This window comes from Rhinoderma darwinii, chromosome 8, assembly GCF_050947455.1.
Source record: "Rhinoderma darwinii isolate aRhiDar2 chromosome 8, aRhiDar2.hap1, whole genome shotgun sequence".
Classification (NCBI taxonomy): Eukaryota; Metazoa; Chordata; class Amphibia; order Anura; family Rhinodermatidae; genus Rhinoderma; species Rhinoderma darwinii.
The window spans coordinates 5132476-5152928 of NC_134694.1; the positions used below are offsets into that span (position 1 = coordinate 5132476).

A 20453-nucleotide genomic window follows, 5' to 3' on the forward strand; every position below is an offset into this window, starting at 1 on the left:
ATACGCCCCATAAATTGTTAAGCGGTTCTCCAGAGTACGGTAATACCCCATATAAGGTCATAAACCGCTGTTTGGGCACACTGCCAGGCCCAGAAGGAGCGCCATTTGGCTTTTGGAGCGCAGATTTTGCTTGGTAGTTTTGTTTAGTGTTTTACTGGTGTTTCAGTTTATAATGTGGGGGCATATGTAATCTGTGCGGAGTATATACATTTTTTGCGTGACACACTGTCGTTTTTATTGGTACCATGTTTGGCTACGCGCGACTTTTTGATCACTTTTTATTCAATTTTTTTGGACACAACGGGGGGGGTGGGGTGTGTGATTACACCTGCAACTGCTCATCTTCTCACCCTTTTAATAGAACCCCCCCCCACCCAATGTGACGCTGGTCACATATCGTACGGCTGGGTTCACACGGTTTTTAGCGTGCGTTTTTCTTTGTTTCGGTAGTTGCACCCGTCTCTCAATGGGAGTTTATGAACAACAAAAACACATCTTCAAAAGGCAACAAATACGCACAGTGTGAACACAGCCCATCTACATGGGAAGTAGGGTGATAACATGAAGAAATGTTTCTGAATCTGCTCCCCTCTCTGAATACTGGACAATAAGGCTGGATTCACATGAGCATGTTCGGTCCGTAATGGATGGAACGTATTTCGGCCGCAAGTACCGGACCGAACACAATGCAGCTAGCCGGGCTCCTAGCATCATAGTTATGTACAACGCTAGGAGTCCCTGCCTCGCTGCAGGACAACTGTCCCGTCCTGTAATCATGTTTTCAGTACGGGACAGTAGTTCCACGCAGAGGCAGGGACTCCTAGCGTCGTACATAACTATGATGCTAGGAGCCCGGCTCCCTGCACTGTGTTCGGTCCGGGACTTGCTGCCGGAATACGTTCCATCCATTACGGACCGAACACGCTCGTGTGAATCCAGCCTAACTGTCTATAATCTTTCTTTATGATATCACCGACAGTTTCCCCCATCCTCAGAGGACCAGGAAGTAAAACGTTTATATCGTGCCCCGAATACTGCACCTAAATCTTTGAGCCTGGTATTTGGAAGCTAAAATTCTTCAATATAATCTCGAGATCTAATCTCTAGCCCTCAAGTTCTAGTTGGTGCAAGCGTTTAATGTCATGATGTATTAGACATCCTTGACAGTGAAAAGAGTAAGGGCCTGTTCACATCACCGCTCGCTTTCCGTTACAGGGTTCTGTTGGAGGTTTCCGTCTATTGAACCCCGCAACGGAACGTTAAACTGAAACCACGGCTTCCGTTTCCGTCACCATTAATATCAATGGTGACGGAAACATTGCTAATGGTTTCCGTTCGTCACCATTCCGGCAGGTTTCCGTTTTAATGACAGAATCAATAGCGGTCGGGTTCACCCGACGGAAACCTCAGACGGAACCCGGAATGGAAAGCCAACGCTGATGTGAACAGGCCCTTAAATGCCAATCCTCTTTCCTTTCCAGATCTGGGGGAGCTGGTCCTGTATGTGGTCAGTGCCCAGGGCCTGCTACCAGTCTGGGTGCTACGCGGTTATCAGAGCAGTGATTGGCAGGAAGAGCGACTGCAGCTCAACAGCTCGGGGGAGTTTCAGGTAATACAACAAAACTTGCTTGTCCTGACCTTTAACTGATGGATATAATGCGGGAGTCGCCTCACGTCCGCCCTCTTTACAGATTCTCTTTGAGGCAGTGAAGGGCGCTCGTCCACACAGCGCGGTCGTCTCTTTGGATGATCTGAAGTACGCCCCGGACACGCTATGTAATACTGAAGAAAAACACAAAGGTAATTTATTCTAATAAACGGATCCAGAGCGGAGGCGGCCATTATATATGGACAGCGGAGCTAGTACTACAAGTCATGACGGTTTGGGGGTAATATCTATGAAAACCCCTGAGAAGTGACCCCATTTTGAAAACTGCACCCCTCAAGGCATTATTAAGGGGTGTAGCGAGCCTCTTCACCCCACAGGTCTTTTCCATAAATGATTGCGCTGCGGATGGTGCAAAGGAAAACATTTCAATTTTTCCCTAGATATGCCATTTCAGTGGCAAACATGTCGTGCCCAGCTTATGACGCTGGAGACACACACCCCAAAAATTGCTAAAAGGGTTCTCCCGGGTATGACGATGCCTTATATGTGGAAGGAAACTGCTGTTTGGGCACGCTGTAGGGCTCAGAGCGGAGGGAGCGCCATTTGGCTTTTGGAGAGCGGATTTTGCTTGGTAATAGTTTTGTTTGGAGTCTTTCAGGTGTTTCCGTTTATAATGTGGGGGTACATGTAAGCCGGGCAGAGCACATCAGGGGCATAGTCAGGGGGTATAATAATGGGGTAACAAAAACTTAAAATAATCCATATGGTGTCACACTGATAAATGGCGTCCTTTATTATCCCCCTTTTGGTCCACACCTTTGCAGTTTGGATAATTTTGCTAGGAAGTGTTGTCCTGGTATAATACGGGCACCGGCGCTTCCAGCAGATGTTTGGGCTCTCCCCTTCCTGGTTCCCTAATTTTAGGTCCTTGATAAATCGCCTCTTGAAACAGAAGAAATGTTCCCCTCGGGTCGGCACAACGGCATATTTTTATTTCCTGACGAATTGGATTCATTTTATTTTTTCATAGACGTGGTGGTATGAGGGCTGTGTTTTTGCGGGGCGAGCTGTAGATATTATTGGTACCATTTTGGGGCATTTTCCAGCAGTTTTGTTTTTTTTATACAGCGTTCACCACGCGTTATAAATGACATATTAACGTTATTCTGCGGGTCCGTCCGATTCCGGCGATACCTAATTTATGGCACTTTTTTTATGTTTTACAACGTTTTGCACAATAAAATTACTTTTGTAAAAAGAATGTATTTTTTCTGTCGCCAAGTTGTGAGAACCAGAACTTTAGTCCACGGCGCTGTATGAGGGCTTGTTTTTTGCGAGACGAGCTATAGTTTTTATAGGTACCATTTTTGGATACGTGCGACTTTTTGATCACTTTTTATTCCAAAAGTTGTAGGGCAAAGTGACCAAAAAAACAGAAATTCTGGTATAGTTTTTTACGTTTTTTCTTTACGCCGTTCACCGCGTGGAATAAATAACATTATTTTTATAGTTCAAGCCAAACCGGTCGCTGCGATATCAAATACGTATGGTTTATTTCTTTTTTTCAATGATAAGGGAAAAAGGGCGATTGTATTTTATTACTTGTGACTTATGATAGGTTTTAAAACTTTTTTTTCCAGTCCCACTAGGGGACTTGAAGGTCCAACTGTCTGATGTTTTTTTTTCTAATACATTGCACCACCTGTGTAGTGCAATGTATTAGATCTGTCAGTCATTCACTGACCGCAAGCCGATTAGGCCCCGCCTGGAGGCGAAGCCTAATCAGCTTCTGTTATGGCAGAAGAGGCCATTGTTAGGCCTCCTGTTGCCATAGCAGCATCGGCAGCCCAGATTGCATGGCAGGGCTGCCATTCTGCTAGCAACCTCTAAGATGCAGCAATCGCTTTATCTAAGGGGTTAATGGCAGGGATCGGATCTAGCTCCGGTTCCTGCCGTTACAGGTGGACGTCAGCTGTAACATACAGCGGACATCTACCGCTGTTGAGCTGGCGCCACCTTGCCGTCGGCTAGGTTAGTCTTTCAGGCCCCACCTCCTAGAGGGGCTTGAACGGCTTCCATGCTGGGTATGGCGGGAGGCCAGTATAGGCCTGCGGTTGCCATTGCAGCCACCGGAACGCCGGGCAATTTCATTGCTGGGGTGCCGATGAGCTGCAAATGCCTTAAATGCAGCGATCGCTTTTGACCGCTGCATTTAAGGGGTTAATGGCAGGGCTCGAAGGTAATTTCAATCCCCGCCATTACAGCTGGATGTCAGCTGTAATACACCGCTGATGTCCGGCGATGACAGCACAGACTCCGCTTCTGAGCCGGTGGCATGCATTTGTCGAATGGATACGGCAAAATGCGGGACGCATTAGCTTTCCATGACGTATCCATATGACTAATATTGGGAATGGGTTAAAGGGACACGCAACAAAACCGTTCTACCTTGTGCAGGGTCTCAGTGGGGGAAAAAAAGAGAGGATCAAATAGATTCATCTGCGTCATACCCTGCTCCCTCAAGCCTTGCACTGGACAGAACAGACTGATCAGTGGAGCCCCAAATGTTTCTTTAAGTGTGAAAATAAATGTATAACAATGTTAACCTGTGTAGTTCCAGGTAAAGACAACTCGGGGCAGATCTGGGCCATCGTCATCGGAGTGATCATCGTCCTGCTGTGCCTGCTGCTGATCTTATTCCTGTACCGCAGATGGAAGAGAAACGTGCCGAGCGCAACTCCGCTGCCTGAACAAGCCGAACAGATCGATGGTTTCAACAACGTGTCGTATGACATCGATTCTTCCGAAAACTGAAACGTAGTAAACGTCTCCACGTGCTGCACCTTTAACAACTGCTGTAAAATAAGTCAATGCTTTACAGTCCACCCGTCACAAATAAAAGTACTCTTTGTATGGGCCGCTTGTCTTTATAGAGCAGCCGGTTGCTGAGCTTAGAGCGGTGTTACAGCTGGATCAGCACCATGCGGACACCAGAGGAGCGTCACGGCAGCCGCCCAGCCACAAACCATTCTACACCAGAGTTTTCTGTAACCGCTTTAAACTAGACAGTCTTCACGGGTAATTACAGGGACTGTCGCTAAACATGATGGGATAAGTTTGGCAACAGTTGGAGAGTGAGACCTCTGCCCTGGTCATTTTTTATTTTTTCCTCCCAAAAGGGGTTAATCGGTATAAGAGAAAACAACGTTTTCACGAATATAGTCCTCGATGTAAACCCCTTGTTCGCTACTTGCCTACAACACATGTAAAACAGTTTAGAAAAAAAAAACCTCATGACCTTGATCCAATAGACTTGGAAAATTCTTACTTTCCTAGAACTGTAACCTGGTACATCTCCCCAAAGGATCCCTAACATTTAAAGGGGGTTTTCCGAGTTTGCGTTTCATGTGGTCACCATTCTTAGGCTCTCCTCCATATTAACTCTTTAAGGCTTCGTTCACATCTGGGTTGGGGTCCCGTCAGAGGTTTCCATCAGAACGGGACCATGAGCTGACACCTTTCCATCACCATTGATTTCAGTGGTGACGGATCCGGTGCCCAAGGTTTCCGTTTGTGTCTGTTGTGCACCGGACCCATCGTTTTGCCGGAAGCGATAGCGTATTTGACTACACAAGAGACAAACTGAAACCACAGGCACTGGCTACGTCACCATTGAAATCAATAATAATGGAAACGGAAACCTATGGATTCCCTTTGTGTCAGTCAAGGTCCCGTTCTGACAGAAACCTCAGACGGAACGTCAGAACTGGACCAACGCAGATGTGAACGAAGCCTAACTTTCCATTTCAAAAGTGCCCCGTTCCTGTTCTCACCCCACATCACATGACCTCCGACATCACATTTCCTTACTTCTGATGTGCCGTGTACTGGTCACATGGGCTAGGAGCCAATAGTCTTAACCCAGTATGAGGGGGCATGTACTTTCACAGCAGGGGAACGCGCATGCGTGGTCCCCGCTGTACTCTCTATGGCGCAGGGTTTCAGGCGGCGAGATACAGGTGTAAGGAGATACATCGGGACAGGAAGGAGCCTAATGCAAGTGGCTCAGAGCGTAAGTAAACAAGAACGCCCACAGAGCCATGTCAAACGGCACGCGACGGGACATGGGAGGCACGCAAAGTAGTCATTTTTTTCCCCCATAGAAACAGGGTCATCAAAATGCTTACAGTTGGGGAAATTAACTTTTGTTTTTTTATTTGGGGGGGGGGGGGGATTTCAGAAAACCCCTTTAACCTAACCAGAATCCCACCATCGTCAGCCTCAGTGTAAAGTCTTTTCCAACTTATCGAATTCGTTGTGAACAAAAAAAAAATATCAAAACACATATATATATATATACACACACACACACACACACACACACACACACACACACTTTCTATACAGTGTACAAAAGAGATATTCCAACACATACCAGCCCAGTATATGTTAAAAGGGCACCGTCTGCCATACACTGGGTACATAGGGGGCTATGGGCAGGTTGGCATATAAGTCAGGGAACACTCCGGCGGAGCCTAGAAAACGAGAGGTGAACGGAGCCGAACACCCCAGGAGATCCAGGATCCTGGGCTTCTCGGACCTCATATAAACAAGCTGTAAGATTTGTGCCAAAAACCGGGAACCCTCCACTGACTGGATCTGATCCTGGTCTAAGATGGTCAGAAACATTAAATGGAATTATCAGCTCTAACTGATCCGGTACGCTTCATCTCTACCGGTCCAATCCTTTTATTTCCTATCCAATTTTTACACTTGGCATAAACCGATAAAACCTAAAATTCTAAAATAAAATACGTAAACCCATAGCCGTATAGTTTATGAAAGTAGACAACTTACACATTGTAAAAATGCCACCCCAGCACTTAACACTCACGGACACCGTCATGCAATTTTACATCTAACCGTAGCCCCAAATAAAAAAAAATAATATATAAATTATGCGTAAAACATGGTGTTTGTGGCTAAAAGTTTGATCCCAGCAGAGACGCACAAAACCTCCTCAAAATAAAAGAGCAGGATGTGCAGAGTTCATACATTTCCATGTCTACATGCATAGATCATCACATAACGGGTACATGGAGCGACACTACAGCTGTGCGAACAAACCTGAAAAGCTGCACCATTACCACAAAAACAGCAAACATTTGTCGACGTTGACATCAATATTGTAATAGAAAAATGATATTGTGATCGTCGCTTTGGAACAAACAAATACAAAATTAAAAGATAATATTGCACACGAAAAAATGTAGAACACCAGTCAAAGAAAAAAAGAACGAGCCATTCATTGTATAGATCTTCCGCTTTCCTGTGCACGGATATGACCCGTAACAGGGGCACCCTTACCATGGATCCTCCAGTGCCAATCACTGACCCACTACCACCACACGGGGACTACCTACACCATCATTCAGGCACAGCGGGCACTTCATGAAACCTCACATCAGTCGTCTTTCGCAGGATCTCACTAGGAATGACCCCCAGTACACGGCGCAGCATCAGACGCGTTTCTCTGCACACATTACTCCGCTGTTCTGTCGTTTGCTGGAAGTTGTTTAGAAATAATTTCGGTGAAGGAAGATAATTTTTATTTTACAATTACATACAAGAAAGGATGTGAGAATTTATATAAACGGAGGGACAGCGCCTCCTATCTGCTGAAATAAAAAACAAAAAAAACAAAAACAAAACAAAAACCCCCAAAGCAAACTGCTAGCCACCCAGCGCCTGCCCGTCTCGGCAGGAACCTCGTGGCTCATATTTTTTGGATCTGGAAGAAATGCGCTAATTATTTGACAGCAGGTAAGAAGACTGCGTTCATTCTGTCCCATCTAGTTTATAGTCCGATAACCCCCACGTGTTCTGCTTGGCAATGTAAAGTGCCAGTCTGCTCAGAAGAGAGACTGGTCGAGATCAGCTGGGGAGCACTGATTTCGAGGCTTTATTTTCATTTAGTTTTGGGGACCACTTCGAGTGGTTTTCCAATATCCCTTCCACGCAGCTTGAGACCTGAAAGACAGTCAGGAAGGAGCCGGGTTTGTACAAGTCCAATAACAATAGAGACGAAGAATATTCCAGATATTAGAAGGTCAACACAGAGGAAGCAGCCATGCCATGCGGGGGGAGCAATACAGACGGGTTCTGGGCCTCATTTATAAAGCGACATATAACACATCACTACACGTTACGCTCGCAGGAGGGTGCAATTTAGTTTCGCCAATACAAGCGCACAAAATATTAAGGGCAAATTTCACATCAAGCCAGTGTTTTTGGAGCGTGCGTGGGGGAGGGGGATGCACGGAGGGAACATATAAATGACAGATAATGAAACAAAAAGTACAGCAGAAGATTAAAGGGGTATTCCCATGTTAGACATAACCACAGGAGACGTGACAAATGTCTGATCGGTGCGGTCCCAGAGGTGGGAGCCCCCGCTGTCTCCTGTACGGGATATGGATGTGTTGTAAATGTCTAAGATGGGAATAAGTCAATCTTCTAAGGATGGAGCCACATGAGCTGCTGGAGTTTGGCTCATACCGGACACTAGTCGGACACTCACCGATTGCTCTCTCAATCTTCCCCATGACTTGGTTGCTTGGAATCGCTTTTCCAACTTCATAATCGGCAATCACTTGTGGTTTCTCATTTATTTTCTTTAAAAAAATAAAAAAAAGGATAAAATGTTAGGGGCGAGGACACCATCATTTCATAGGATGCTAACAAGTTAAATGGTTAATTCAAAGGGGGTATTCCCATTATAGACCTTTATGGCATATCCGCCTCTGAGGCCCACCTATCAAAACGGTCCTTTGAATAGAGGGGTGGACACTTATGTGCGGGGCTCTCACTATTCAGGTCTATTGGTATTACAGAAATAGCCTGGGGGGGGGGGGGGGGGGGGGGCAGACATTTGGATATTCAGTGGAATAAAATGCCTGAAGTGGAAAACCCCTTTGAAGTGCAGCGAAGGGTTCGACAAACTTCTGACATGTCAGGAGTTTGCATTGGTGGGGGTCCGAGCACTGAGACCCCCACCAATCACTAGAACGAAGCAGCTGAAGGTCTGGTGTGAGCGCTCGGCTGCTTCGTGTCTGTTCTGCTTTTTCCGTAAATAAATGTATCGTGTACGGACGCAGAGTGTCTATGGGCCCGTACTCCAATACATCGGCTTTCCGGAAAAAGCCAAACAGACACGAGCGCTCACACAAGACCTTCAGCTGCTTCGTTCTAGCAAGTGGTGGGGGTCTCAGTGCTCGGACCCCCACCAATCCAAACTTCTGACATGTCACTATTCTGCTGCTCAGTACAATTATTGTGAAACCAAATTTATATCGTTTTTTTTCCCCATATTTTACTACTTTTACATAGTTTTGTCATGGGGTGGGAAAGGGTTAAGCAATCAAAACAACAAAAAATAGTCACAAGTTCTCTCACTTCTATCATTGGGGGACACAGCACCATGGGTATAGGCCACTAGGACGGCTAGTCTTAGCTCCACCCAGGCAGGCCAAGCCCCTCCCACAGACATTGAGATATTCAGCTTTCGCTTAGTGTCCATAGGAGGCAGACGTAACCAATTCTCAGGTCTGCGGTTATTTAATTATTTTAACATTTCTTGCCCTTTGTCAACCCTCCACGGTTTCGGGGAAACCAGACAGTTCTGTGCCCCACGCTCCCATCACCGCTGGTCACTGAAGCCTTTCTTTGCTTCCGCAGGCCATTAACACCACTATGTGAGAGGTCACCGAAGAGTCCTTCTCTCACAGTCTGTGTTTGAGTCCTTGGAACGCCTTCCAGCCCAGATCAAAGCACCGCCTGGATTCTCCCCAGGGCTATTACGCCATCTTTGCTGTGGAAGACCACGTAAAAGGCCCAGGAACAGATCTCCTTTTTCCCTGGGTTCTTCGCAGGCATCCCATTAGGGTTACCACCGGGGACACCACCTCTTTGCAGGATCAGTCGGTCCCCTCTGACACAGAACAAGACACGCAGCTGACATGTAAGAAACGATGGGGCTTGTCAGGAACACCTTACATGTTCAGGATGACTCCCCCACCACCTCACAGGCTGAGGGGCCTTCCATGGTCACAGCCTCGACATATCACAAACCCCAGCGAACGAGGAAATCCTTTACAGGTAACCAAAGCCTCCCGTACCTGAAAACCTCGGCTTGAACTGCCACGCCATTAAGTGAAACGGAGGTAAAATGGCGTTTAATAGCAGACGTTGGAAACGGAGGTAGTGTCGGAGCGAAGTCGCCATGACACGTCTGCAAGCAGATAGAAGAGGTGAGAGTACCAGGCCCGGCGAAGTCACTCAGAGGCCGCCAGGATTGCTGCAATGCTCTCCACATTGAGGACTCTTGGTAGCAGGAAAAGGGGAGGAAAGAGGTACAGAACGCATCCCATGAAGTGGAGCAAACAAGGGCCCTCGGGATTTGAAGGGACAGGGAGGTGGCTCTCGATTCCATCAGATTGATCTGTAGCTGCACTCTTTTTTTTTTTATCAACAGAGTGACCTGAACCAGGGCCAACACTGCCCTACAACCGGAGGGACTGGCATGCAAGGAGATCAGGAGCTTGTGGAGGGGCAGAAAAGACCACCCTGAAAAACGGCTCTGGAGATTTCCTGAGAACCCTGTAGAGATAGGAGAATCAAGTTGTCCAGGCAATCCTGAGATTTGTCCAAGCGTGAGAGGATAGTTCTCTGCAAAGGCTGACACCATCTTGCCGAGTACCCACATGCAAAAGCAAATAGGAAGGAAAGACCCCCGACTAATTAGAGCCAGCAGCCCTGATCTCGTCGTCCCTGGAGAAATATTTTGGCTGACCGGAGGATGTGCTGGGCTGGCACCAGGGACGACTTCTCTCCGTGACCAATGGATTGTTGAGGTAAGAGATCACAGCGACTCCTCTGACAGAGATCTTGCTGAAGATCCGCAGGGTCAGAAAAGGAGCGCAACAATTTGAAAGCGTTGAGAACCAGCCGGGAACCAAAGGAAATGCTGGCGGGCCCTTACCATGGTTGTGTGGAGAAAGACATTGTGGATACCGATACAAGAAAGGTACTCACCCTGTTCTAGAAAGACGACCACTGACCAAGGACTGAATGGTCAAATGCAAACAAAGCAATTCAGCTTCTTCAGGTCGAAGATGGGTCTGACTGACCAAACCTATTTGGGAACAGAAGAGATTTGAATCGAGTCCTTGTAAAGTTACGACTGTGGAACCAGAACGACGACTTCCTGAGAGAGAAGCGAACGAAGAGCTTGGAAAAATGGGTATTGGGGAACTCTTGCCACCAGTAGCATCAGAGATGATTTCATCCAAACACTTGCCAAACAGTCTACGGGTAAAGGGAAGGCTGGCGAGGGCCTACTTGGAAGCAGAGTCCGCCGTCCAAGATCTAAAGTGTGTATAAGTTGGGAGGAGGTCGGTCAGATTCTTCTGCTACGACCCATCTGAAATATCCGGGTGAAGTTGCTCTGACAAGACAAAAGATCTCTGCTCTCTTTATCCTCTTACAACACATGGTGACTATACATTCCCAGGTAAAGAGGTTTTATGCCGTGTGGGGCTCATGCAGTCACTCCCTTTCACACATCCTACTGAACGTTGGGACCTTAACGTGGTGCTGGGGGCTCTTCAGGCTTTCCTTCTCAAACCATTGTGAGACATCTCCCTCCAGTTGCTCTGCTAGAACGTGGCTTTCTCCGTGGCCATTACTTCCATCAGACAGCAGTAACCCGTAAATCTCCCTTCCTGGACATCAATAAGGATAAGGTGATGTTCCGTCCCTTCTCTCGAAAAAGAATCCCTGCTTCTCACACTAAGGGCCTGTTCACATCAGCGTTCGCTTTCCGTCGGGTGAACCCCTCAACTGAAAGTCAAACGGAAACCTTAGCTTCCATTTGCATCACCATTGATATCAATGGTGACGGAAACATTGCTAATGGTTTCCGTTTGTCACCATTCTGGCAGGTTTACGTTTATTCGACAATCAATAGCGCAGTCGATATCAATGGTGATGCAAACGGAAGCTACGGTTTCCGTTTGATTTTCCGTTGAGGGGTTCACCCGACAGAACCCCTGAACGGAAAGCGAACGCTAATGTGAACCGGCCCTTATTCTCTTTCTGTGATTGTCAAAGGGCCGCGCAAGGGCCTGGTGGCTTCCAAGGATACTATTGCTCAAGGAATTCGGTCTGTGATTTTGGAAAACTATCCATCCAAGGGGAATATTCCTACCTTTCGGGTTCCCGTCAATTCCACTTGGGCTGTTGGTGCATCCTGAGTGGTACGATAACCTTCTGTCTCTGAAGTTTGCAAGACTGCTACCTGCACTTCACAGAAGCAGCCAGGGAATTATTCTGGGAAAACTTGGTGACTGATGCCAGTCTGGGTCACTAGGTGGTCCAAGCTTATGTGCGTCAGGCGGGTCACACGGCTCATTTCATGGGCCCATCCACTGGGACTACTTTTTGGACGTCCTATATTGCGGTCCCCCCAGTGACATTTGTGCTCACTGTAAAATCCATTTCTCGTTGAATTCAATAATGGACACAGATCCCGGACTCTTGTTTTCCAGGCCCAGGAACTTGGTTCTGGTTGTTTTTTTCTCCCGGGACGATTGATATGTTGTGTTTTTCTTCTCCTACTGCTTCTGTACAAATGTAATAGCTCAGTGTCTGTGGGCAGGGTATGGCCTGCCTAAGTGGAGCGAAGATTCTTTCTTACTTAGCGCCAGCCTCCTAGTGGCAGGGTCCTGTACCCATAGTGATGTTTCCCCCAATGAGAAAAGGATTTTACTGCGAGTACAAAAATCCAATAATTAATCACTAGGCTTAAGTTTCCTAAGTGCTTACTGTGGCCAGGTCCTTCTGGGTCAGGCCCCTGCCCTGTCGGCCCTGCTGGATGACTTTTCCCACTTCTAGCGTCACTCTGTCGTGATGCAGCTCTTCGGTCTCTCTGTCCAGCTTGGCTGTGTTCTTTGTGATAACGTGCTGCTTGTTCTGTCCTGCAGACCCTGGTGACAGAAGTGACAACACATAAATCAGGAAGGTTTTCTACGTCTAAAGCATTTACACAAAAAATTGCGGATCTACAACAACAACACAGCAGAATCAGAGCTCCATATTTAATCTAGATAAAAGCTGCATACAATGTGTGCAATTCAGTTGCTGATCCTAGAACTATAAAAGCCAGAATAGATCTACTAAAACACCTTTGTACGCAGAATAAAGCTTAAAGGAACAGTGTCATCACAATTTTTTTTTTTAATATGTTAAAGATGTTAGTGCTTTATTAAAAACGTTTATATTTATTTGTGTGTTTGTGTTTTACTTTTTCTTATTTTTACACTTTTTCTTCCCTATGGGGGCTGCCATATTTTTTTCCATTTCTGTATGTGTCGATTAACGACACATACAGACATGGAATACGGCAGCTCCAGGCCCATAGGGACTGCGAACGGGTCCCGTCCCATCCACTTCTGTGTACGCCGTCTGTGTGGGAACTGCGCATGCGCCGCTCCCACACAGTCCAATTTGACATGCGCGCCGTCCGGCACCATTTTCCTGTGGACCGGAAGTCGCGGCCGGACAGTAAGATTACTACTTTCGGTCGCGGCTTCCGGACTTGTGCACTTGGACCAGCGGCAGCGGACGGGCCGGAGGGAGCCGCGGCGGCAGGAGCAGGTAAGAGATTTCTATGTATGTTCGTGTTTGTGTGTGTTTACTACTGTATGTAAACCTACTACACTGTGTGTTAGCTCAAAAAATGGCGACACACAGTGTAGGAGGTTAGACCGTTCAATCCCCTCGTTTATCCCGGCACTAGCCAGGATAAAGGAGGGGGGGATTCTCAGAGCTCACTAGAGTGAGTGCTTTTTTCCCAATTTTGCAGCAAAAAGCAATGTGGTTGCTTTACCACATGCAATGCTGCAATTTTGGGAATTGCTCCATCTAGTGACCAGCACTGGGAAATGTTATAAATTAGAATCTAATTTATAATATTTCCTGACTCGTGAAAAAAATAAAAAAAATTTGAACAATGTTTAATCACCTACACACTAAATGTTTAATTAAAAAAAAAAAACAAAAAAAAAAACACATGTTTTGCTGGCAACACATTCCCTTTAACCGTCCATCTACTGTAACGGTTACCTCCAGCAAAGGGTGGGGGGTTCCAGTGTTCAGCATATGGCTGAGGGGTGTAGAAATCAGAAAGCCCCGCTAACAATGCGAGTCTGATATTTCATTTAAGGTTCTAGCGGACAATCTAATCATCATCCGGTCTCCAGTTTGGATCGGTTTACCATAAGTGGCCATATAATGGACAATCACCCCCACCCGATGAAACATTGGTGGATCTTACATTTTTTGGAAGTCTCCAGCTCTTCTCCTCTTCTCTGAGCTGCAATGACTGCCTGCAAGACACAAACATAAGAAACATATTAATGCCAAAAGCTGTGAATGAAGATCTCATAATATCTCGGCCGCCACACGCATCAATGTTCCCAGTGAGGTCACCATTCTTATATAATAACATCCTCACCAAACCCAGTCTACCGAACCAGCTTCTAACAGGGCTGAGAGCTTCTCCTGTGTACCAAACACGAATAGCATTGAGAAAAAAAGCTGCCAGACATAAGCTAAAGATTAAATGATTATCACCATTTTAAATAGAGAATTAATCTACGTAGAAAGTTGAGTCACTGTAGTAATTATCCGGTACTATACTCCAGAGCTGCACTCACTATTCTGCTGGTGGAGTCACTGTGTACATACATTACATTACTTATCCTGTACTGATCCTGAGTTATATCCTGTATTATACTCCAGAGCTGCACTCACTATTCTGCTGGTGGAGTCACTGTGTACATACATTACATTACTTATCCTGTACTGATCCTGAGTTATATCCTGTATTATACTCCAGAGCTGCACTCACTATTCTGCTGGTGGAGTCACTGAGTACATACATTAGATAGATGCAAATCAGCAGCACATGATATTTTCTCTAAAGTGGGTACACGCCTCCTAGGTCACAGTCCAAGAGTGACCCCCTCAATCGAGACAAAAAGAAAATGAGGCAGCACTACCAGATATTTGGATAAAGATCCTTTTATTCCACGTGCGACGTTTCAGTGTGAGAAAGGCTGAAGCTGAAACGTCGCACGTGGAATAAAAGGATCTTTATCCAAATATCTGGTAGTGCTGCCTCATTTTCTTTTTGTCCCGATTGAGGGGGTCACTCTTGGACTGTGACCTAGGAGGCGTGCACCCACTTTAGAGAAAATATCATGTGCTGCTGATTTGCATCTATCTAATGTATGTACTCAGTGACTCCACCAGCAGAATAGTGAGTGCAGCTCTGGAGTATAATACAGGATGTAACTCAGGATCAGTACAGGATAAGTAATGTAATGTATGAACACAGTGACTCCACCAGCAGAATAGTGAGTGCAGCTCTGGAGTATAATACAGGATGTAAGTCAGGATCAGTACAGGATAAGTAATGTAATGTATGTACACAGTGACTCCACCAGCAGAATAGTGAGTGCAGCTCTGGAGTATAATACAGGATGTAACTCAGGATCAGTACAGGATAACTAATGTAATGTATGTACACAGTGACTCCACCAGCAGAATAGTGAGTGCAGCTCTGGAGTATAATACAGGATGTAACTCAGGATCAGTACAGGATACGTAATGTATGTACACAGTGACTCCACCAGCAGAATAGTGAGTGCAGCTCTGGAGTATAATACAGGATGTAACTCAGGATCAGTACAGGATAAGTAATGTATGTACACAGTGACTCCACCAGCAGAATAGGGAGTGCAGCTCTGGAGTATAATACAGGATGTAACTCAGGATCAGTACAGGATAAGTAATGTAATGTATGAACACAGTGACTCCACCAGCAGAATAGTGAGTGCCGCTCTGGAGTATAATACAGGATGTAACTCAGGATCAGTACAGGATAAGTAATGTAATGTATATACACAGTGACTCCACCAGCAGAATAGTGAGTGCCGCTCTGGAGTATAATACAGGATGTAACTCAGGATCAGTACAGGATCAGTAATGTAATGTATGTACACAGTGACTCCACCAGCAGAATAGTGAGTGCAGCTCTGGAGTATAATATGGGATATAACTCAGGATCAGTACAGGATAAGTAATGTAATGTATGTACACAGTGACTCCACCAGCAGAATAGTGAGTGCTGCTCTGGAGTATAATACAGGATGTAAATCAGGATCAGTACTGTAATGTATGTACAGTGACTCCACATATAGAATTATCCCACATAAACAGCGAACTACAACGCTTTTAACAGTAAACAACAACGCCGTCACTAATAGACGTGTCGCTCAGTAGCTGCCGCTACTTTCAGAAGAACACAGAGGTCAGCAGGTATAATCCACACCCCTTGAGAAAGCTGACGGCGAAACGCGCGTCGGGGGCGGTCAGTGTTGGAGTTATTTCGTGTATGATCCACCATGCAATCCACGGGTTTGTACAGTTCTCCTAGCCCATGAAGTAGGGCCAGTTTTGGGTCTATTTGTTCAGCCCTAGCTCTGCATTTTGTATAGGTGTGCACAATTTTGTGCCTTGTGGCTGGGTGTATAACACATCTACGGCCTCCTCTTCTAATTTGGCTTATGATATATAATCTTTGGATGTAGATTTCTGTACTATACTACATCACATAATGTTTACATTGTGCTAGCATTTTATATGGATTATTCACGTTGTTTCTCCACACTTTCCTTTTTAAACGTGTGTTATACTGTTTTTATCTTGTGATGGCCAATTTGCGGTTATGTGCATTATAAATAAAGTTTGTTTTATACTGTCATGGTACATAATTTGTGCTATGTGTTTATCTTTCGGATATACGATTTGTCCTTGTAATCTTTCATAGGTATTGAGTTTCGTTTTGTGATTTGCGTGGACGTATAATTTCTTGGCGTAACCCAATGGTCTATAATTGTATAGGTACTCATAATCCACACCAGTTTACCATCTTCGAGCTGCTGTAGAGATTAGAAACATCTGACTCCAATGACATTAAAATAAATAAAGCGATCAAAGCTCATTTTTCCAGGGGGAGGGCACATGGATGTCATAGAGGGGGGTCCCCTGGTCAGGACTCCCTTTTATGAGCCAGAACCAAGAGGTGCTGTGTAAGCTGATGTGACGGACTGCCATGTAACGCCACATTTGTCCTGCAGGGGAAATGTCTGACTAGTCATGGTGGCTGCCATATATAAGGTGCTGTCAGTGGTGAGACAAGCCCACACATGACCCCTAGATGTGCGCATTATACAAAACACGTGAACAGAGGCTGCGATACAACAGCAATGATTGTTTACACCTCGTCACGAGAGACTTCTGCATTTGATGTTCTACAGAAATAGAAACTGTAACAAAGCCGCACAATTCCCCAGAAGATAATACACTGGAGTCTTCTCCACACCGGTCTCTACTAGATACAATGGGGCTTTACGTATCCATAAACAAATATACACAGCGGGCGAGACGATGGGGGTGGAGCACGGCACCAACACCCGCAAACTTACCCAAGTGGCCAAAAGCTCCGCCATGTCTGAACATGGTCTTACGGTTTTATAAGACTGCAGATCTGGGCATCGGACAGAGCACAGAACCATCCGCCGCATCCAGTGCGCACATCGCTATGTAATAGATAACAATACAAGACATCACTGGACCTGCTCTAGTTGTATATAAGGCTTCGTCCACACCTGCGTCAGGGCAACGTTCAGGCTTTCCGTCAGAACCGAACCCTGACTGAAACAAACGGAAACCACAGGTTTCCGTTTGGATCGCCATTGATTACAATAGTGACGGCTCCGATGCAAATGGTTTCCGTTTGTCGACGTTGTGAAAGGGTTCTGTCGTTTTGACGGCATGAATGGCGCAGTCGACTACAGTATTGATTGCGTCAAAATGACGGAACCTTTAAACAAATGAGAGAAACAATTTGAACCGGATCCGTCACCACTGAAATCAATGGCAATGCAAACGGAAACCTATGGTTTCAGTTTGTTTCAGTCAGGGTTCGGTTCTGACGGAAAGCTTGAACGGAGCACGAACGCAAAGGTGTTCCCAGGAGGGACGTTAGATGGATGCGGGTCCCACCTCTATCTCTAGAACGGGGCACCCTAAACCCCATTCTAGCTTTGTCTGCGATCACTGACTCCCAACCACTTCCTGACTTTACGGATGGGAGTTACGAAAACAGCCAAGCTCGCTGTGCTGCGCTGTTTCTGTAACTCCCATAGTAGTGAAAGCCGTTACGGAAGCAGCGTAGCATGTGAGTTACGCTGTTTCCGTAACTACCGTTCAGTTAAACGAGGCTTACGAAAACAGCGTAGCTCAGCGAGCTGCGCTGTTTTAACCTTCATGGTCGTAAATCAGCCGACAGATGCAAAACAGGGTTTAGGGGCCCCGTTCTAGAGATAGGCGCAGGTCCCAAAGGTGGGACCCGCATCTATCTGACATTTATGACATGTCCTATTTTTTGAAGGGCCCTTCACACGCTCCGTTGAATGTCCCCATTGAAATACAAGCGTCCGTGTGACGGCCATCCCGCGGACGAGATTCACGCTCATCTGAATGAGCCCTTAAGAGGAGTTCACACGTTGAGGATTTGTCGCAGATTTTACCCTTTGCTATGCTAAGGGCGAGATCTGCATCAAATCTGCGACGTGTGAACTCAGCCTTATATGTTCCAAGGCATCGACAGAGGTCACAAAGTTTCTTCTGCCGACCCCCGGATAACAACTCCTGTAAGTGATGAAGCAGGTAAAATAGGAAAAACAAGTAATAAACGCTTCCTGCCCAGAGCTACTCCTCCCGGTGACTCCTATTTGGGGAAAGTCCAGCGTCTGTGCCCTCTGTACACCACGTCTGCTGCCAACCACCAGCCCGTTATTAATTCTGCATTACTGTGGAGCACAAATCTCCAACTGCTGCAAAACTACAACTCTCAGCATGCCAGGGACAGGGCGGGTATGTGGGGCAGCACGTAGCCTGCCAGCTGTAGTGGGACTAGCGGTGTATACATATATCTACAGCTCCGCTATTCCTCATCACATCTCCTAGCCGGACGCCGTGCGCTCAATCGGGAAGTGTTTTCAGGGTAAGAATCACCTTTAAAGGGGTTGTCTAGTTTAGATAACTCATTGTCATACACCCTATTAGGGAGTTCGGAGTTAATAGAGGGGGGGATCCTCAAGAGCGGTTATATAGAGCGTCCCTGGAGGACCTTCTCTGTATTACACACAACAAAACACATTGATATGAATGGACAACGTGTAATACCTAATTTGTCCTGTGGTGGCGCTGCCGGGAAACTGAACACTTAGACCTTATTTACACGAGCGTATTTCACGTCCGTGAAAATCACGCGCGTCGCACGGACCTACGCAAGTCAATGGGGCCATTCAGACATTCAGCGTTTTTCACGCTGCATGAAAATCACTGCATGTCCTAGACTTGGGCGTCTTTTGCGCATCACGCACCCATTGAAGTCAATGGGTGCGTGAAAATCACGGACATCACACGGATTCGCGTGATTCGCGCAACAGTTGCTCAAAAAATGATGACAAAAAGAAAACCACCTCCTTCATTTTGTAAACGTCAAAACCGCGTGACATAAGGATGGCATACGCGCGAAAATAACGCAGACACGACCCAAACACTTAATGACACACGGAACTGGACCGCGCGAAAAACGCACACGTTCGTGTAAATAATTACTGCCAGGGTTACCCGCAGATCCCTGGACACTTTGTATTCGTTTTATTGTCAAGACCCTTCTAACAAGAGGGGATTATCCAAAGCGGAGACCCCCTTTAAGTGCGCAGCATACACCAGACCCCGTACCATGTATACCATGCAGGTCAATTTAGAGATGGTCTAGACATGAGAGAATAACAAACCCTCAGCTGCGAGAAGCATCAGGCATGTAGTATTTTTCAGCTTCTGCATGTAAACAATATGGTTTCTGTTCACTGACAGCAAGCAGCGAGTAGAGTGTTGCAGAAACTTGTTGTTACACAATCATTAGGCTTCCATCTCGGACATCGGCACGATAGGTCTGATAGGTGCGGGTACCGGAGGTCGGAGCGGCGCCCCCTCGTCCAGAGCTGGGACCCATATCTATCGGACATTTATGGCATATCATATGAATTCCCCTTTAATTGATATCAAACTGGATGAGCTTTTTAAAAATAAATAAATGGAGAAATGGAGATAAGCGGCTGCCTGATACCAGTGGTGACGCTTATCTTAAAGGACCCACATGTTGTAAACTGGGTCTTACAACTATAGCTGCCATGTTGGACAGGCCTGAGTAAGCTCCCATGTTACATATATACACGCCCCCTGCTGTGCGGATGGAGGGCAGGCAAAACGTGACTCAACAGTTGCTAATGAGAGACCTGCTGAGAGTCGTAGTCCCGGACTTTACCCACATCTGGTAGATAAAGTAAAGTAACACGAACATGGACGAGATTTCTCCTCAGCAGTGTCTGCGGTAACGTTCTCACGCCCCCTCCAAGGCCTCAGCATACTTTACCTGCTTGGACTTGGCCTGCGCGGCGGTCGGGCCCTTCTTCCTCAGCACAGTCACGGTGTCCCAGTCACTCTCAGCCATGTCTCGTCTTTTACCTCACCAGACGCTTCACTAAAAATTCCCAATACTACGTGACGAAGGCCCGCCCTCCAAAGCCCGCCTCCTCGGCCTCCTCATTAGTTACAACAGCCATCAATCAGTCTCATAAAAGCG

General features: G+C 46.4%; 2 protein-coding genes across 7 annotated transcripts in view; one reads left to right on the top strand and one right to left on the bottom strand.

The window, feature by feature from the left end:
* The window catches only part of MAMDC4 (MAM domain containing 4), a 67820-nt gene extending 63298 nt beyond the window's left edge, over window positions 1-4522 (top strand). Inside the window, exon 26 of the mRNA XM_075834739.1 lies at window positions 4224-4522. Coding sequence (XP_075690854.1) covers window positions 4224-4423 — 200 coding nt within the window. The 3' untranslated portion in view covers window positions 4424-4522. The remainder of the gene's footprint in view (window positions 1-4223) is intronic.
* EDF1 (endothelial differentiation related factor 1) overlaps window positions 1-20407 on the bottom strand; it is a 70499-nt gene extending 50092 nt beyond the window's left edge. For 4 of the 6 annotated variants that reach the window (XM_075834750.1, XM_075834754.1, XM_075834752.1 and 1 more), the window contains exons 1-5: window positions 20244-20406; window positions 14004-14055; window positions 12494-12654; window positions 8190-8283; window positions 1639-1782 (exon numbers count right to left, since the gene is read on the bottom strand). In XM_075834750.1, coding sequence (XP_075690865.1) covers window positions 1639-1782; window positions 8190-8283; window positions 12494-12654; window positions 14004-14055; window positions 20244-20321 — 529 coding nt within the window. In that variant the 5' untranslated portion in view covers window positions 20322-20406. Of the gene's footprint in view, window positions 1-1638; window positions 1783-7195; window positions 7640-8189; window positions 8284-12493; window positions 12655-14003; window positions 14056-20243 lie in introns of those variants that run through there. The other 2 variants (XM_075834749.1, XM_075834755.1) reach the window with 2 other exon arrangements.
* Between the last annotated feature and the right edge of the window lie 46 nt (window positions 20408-20453).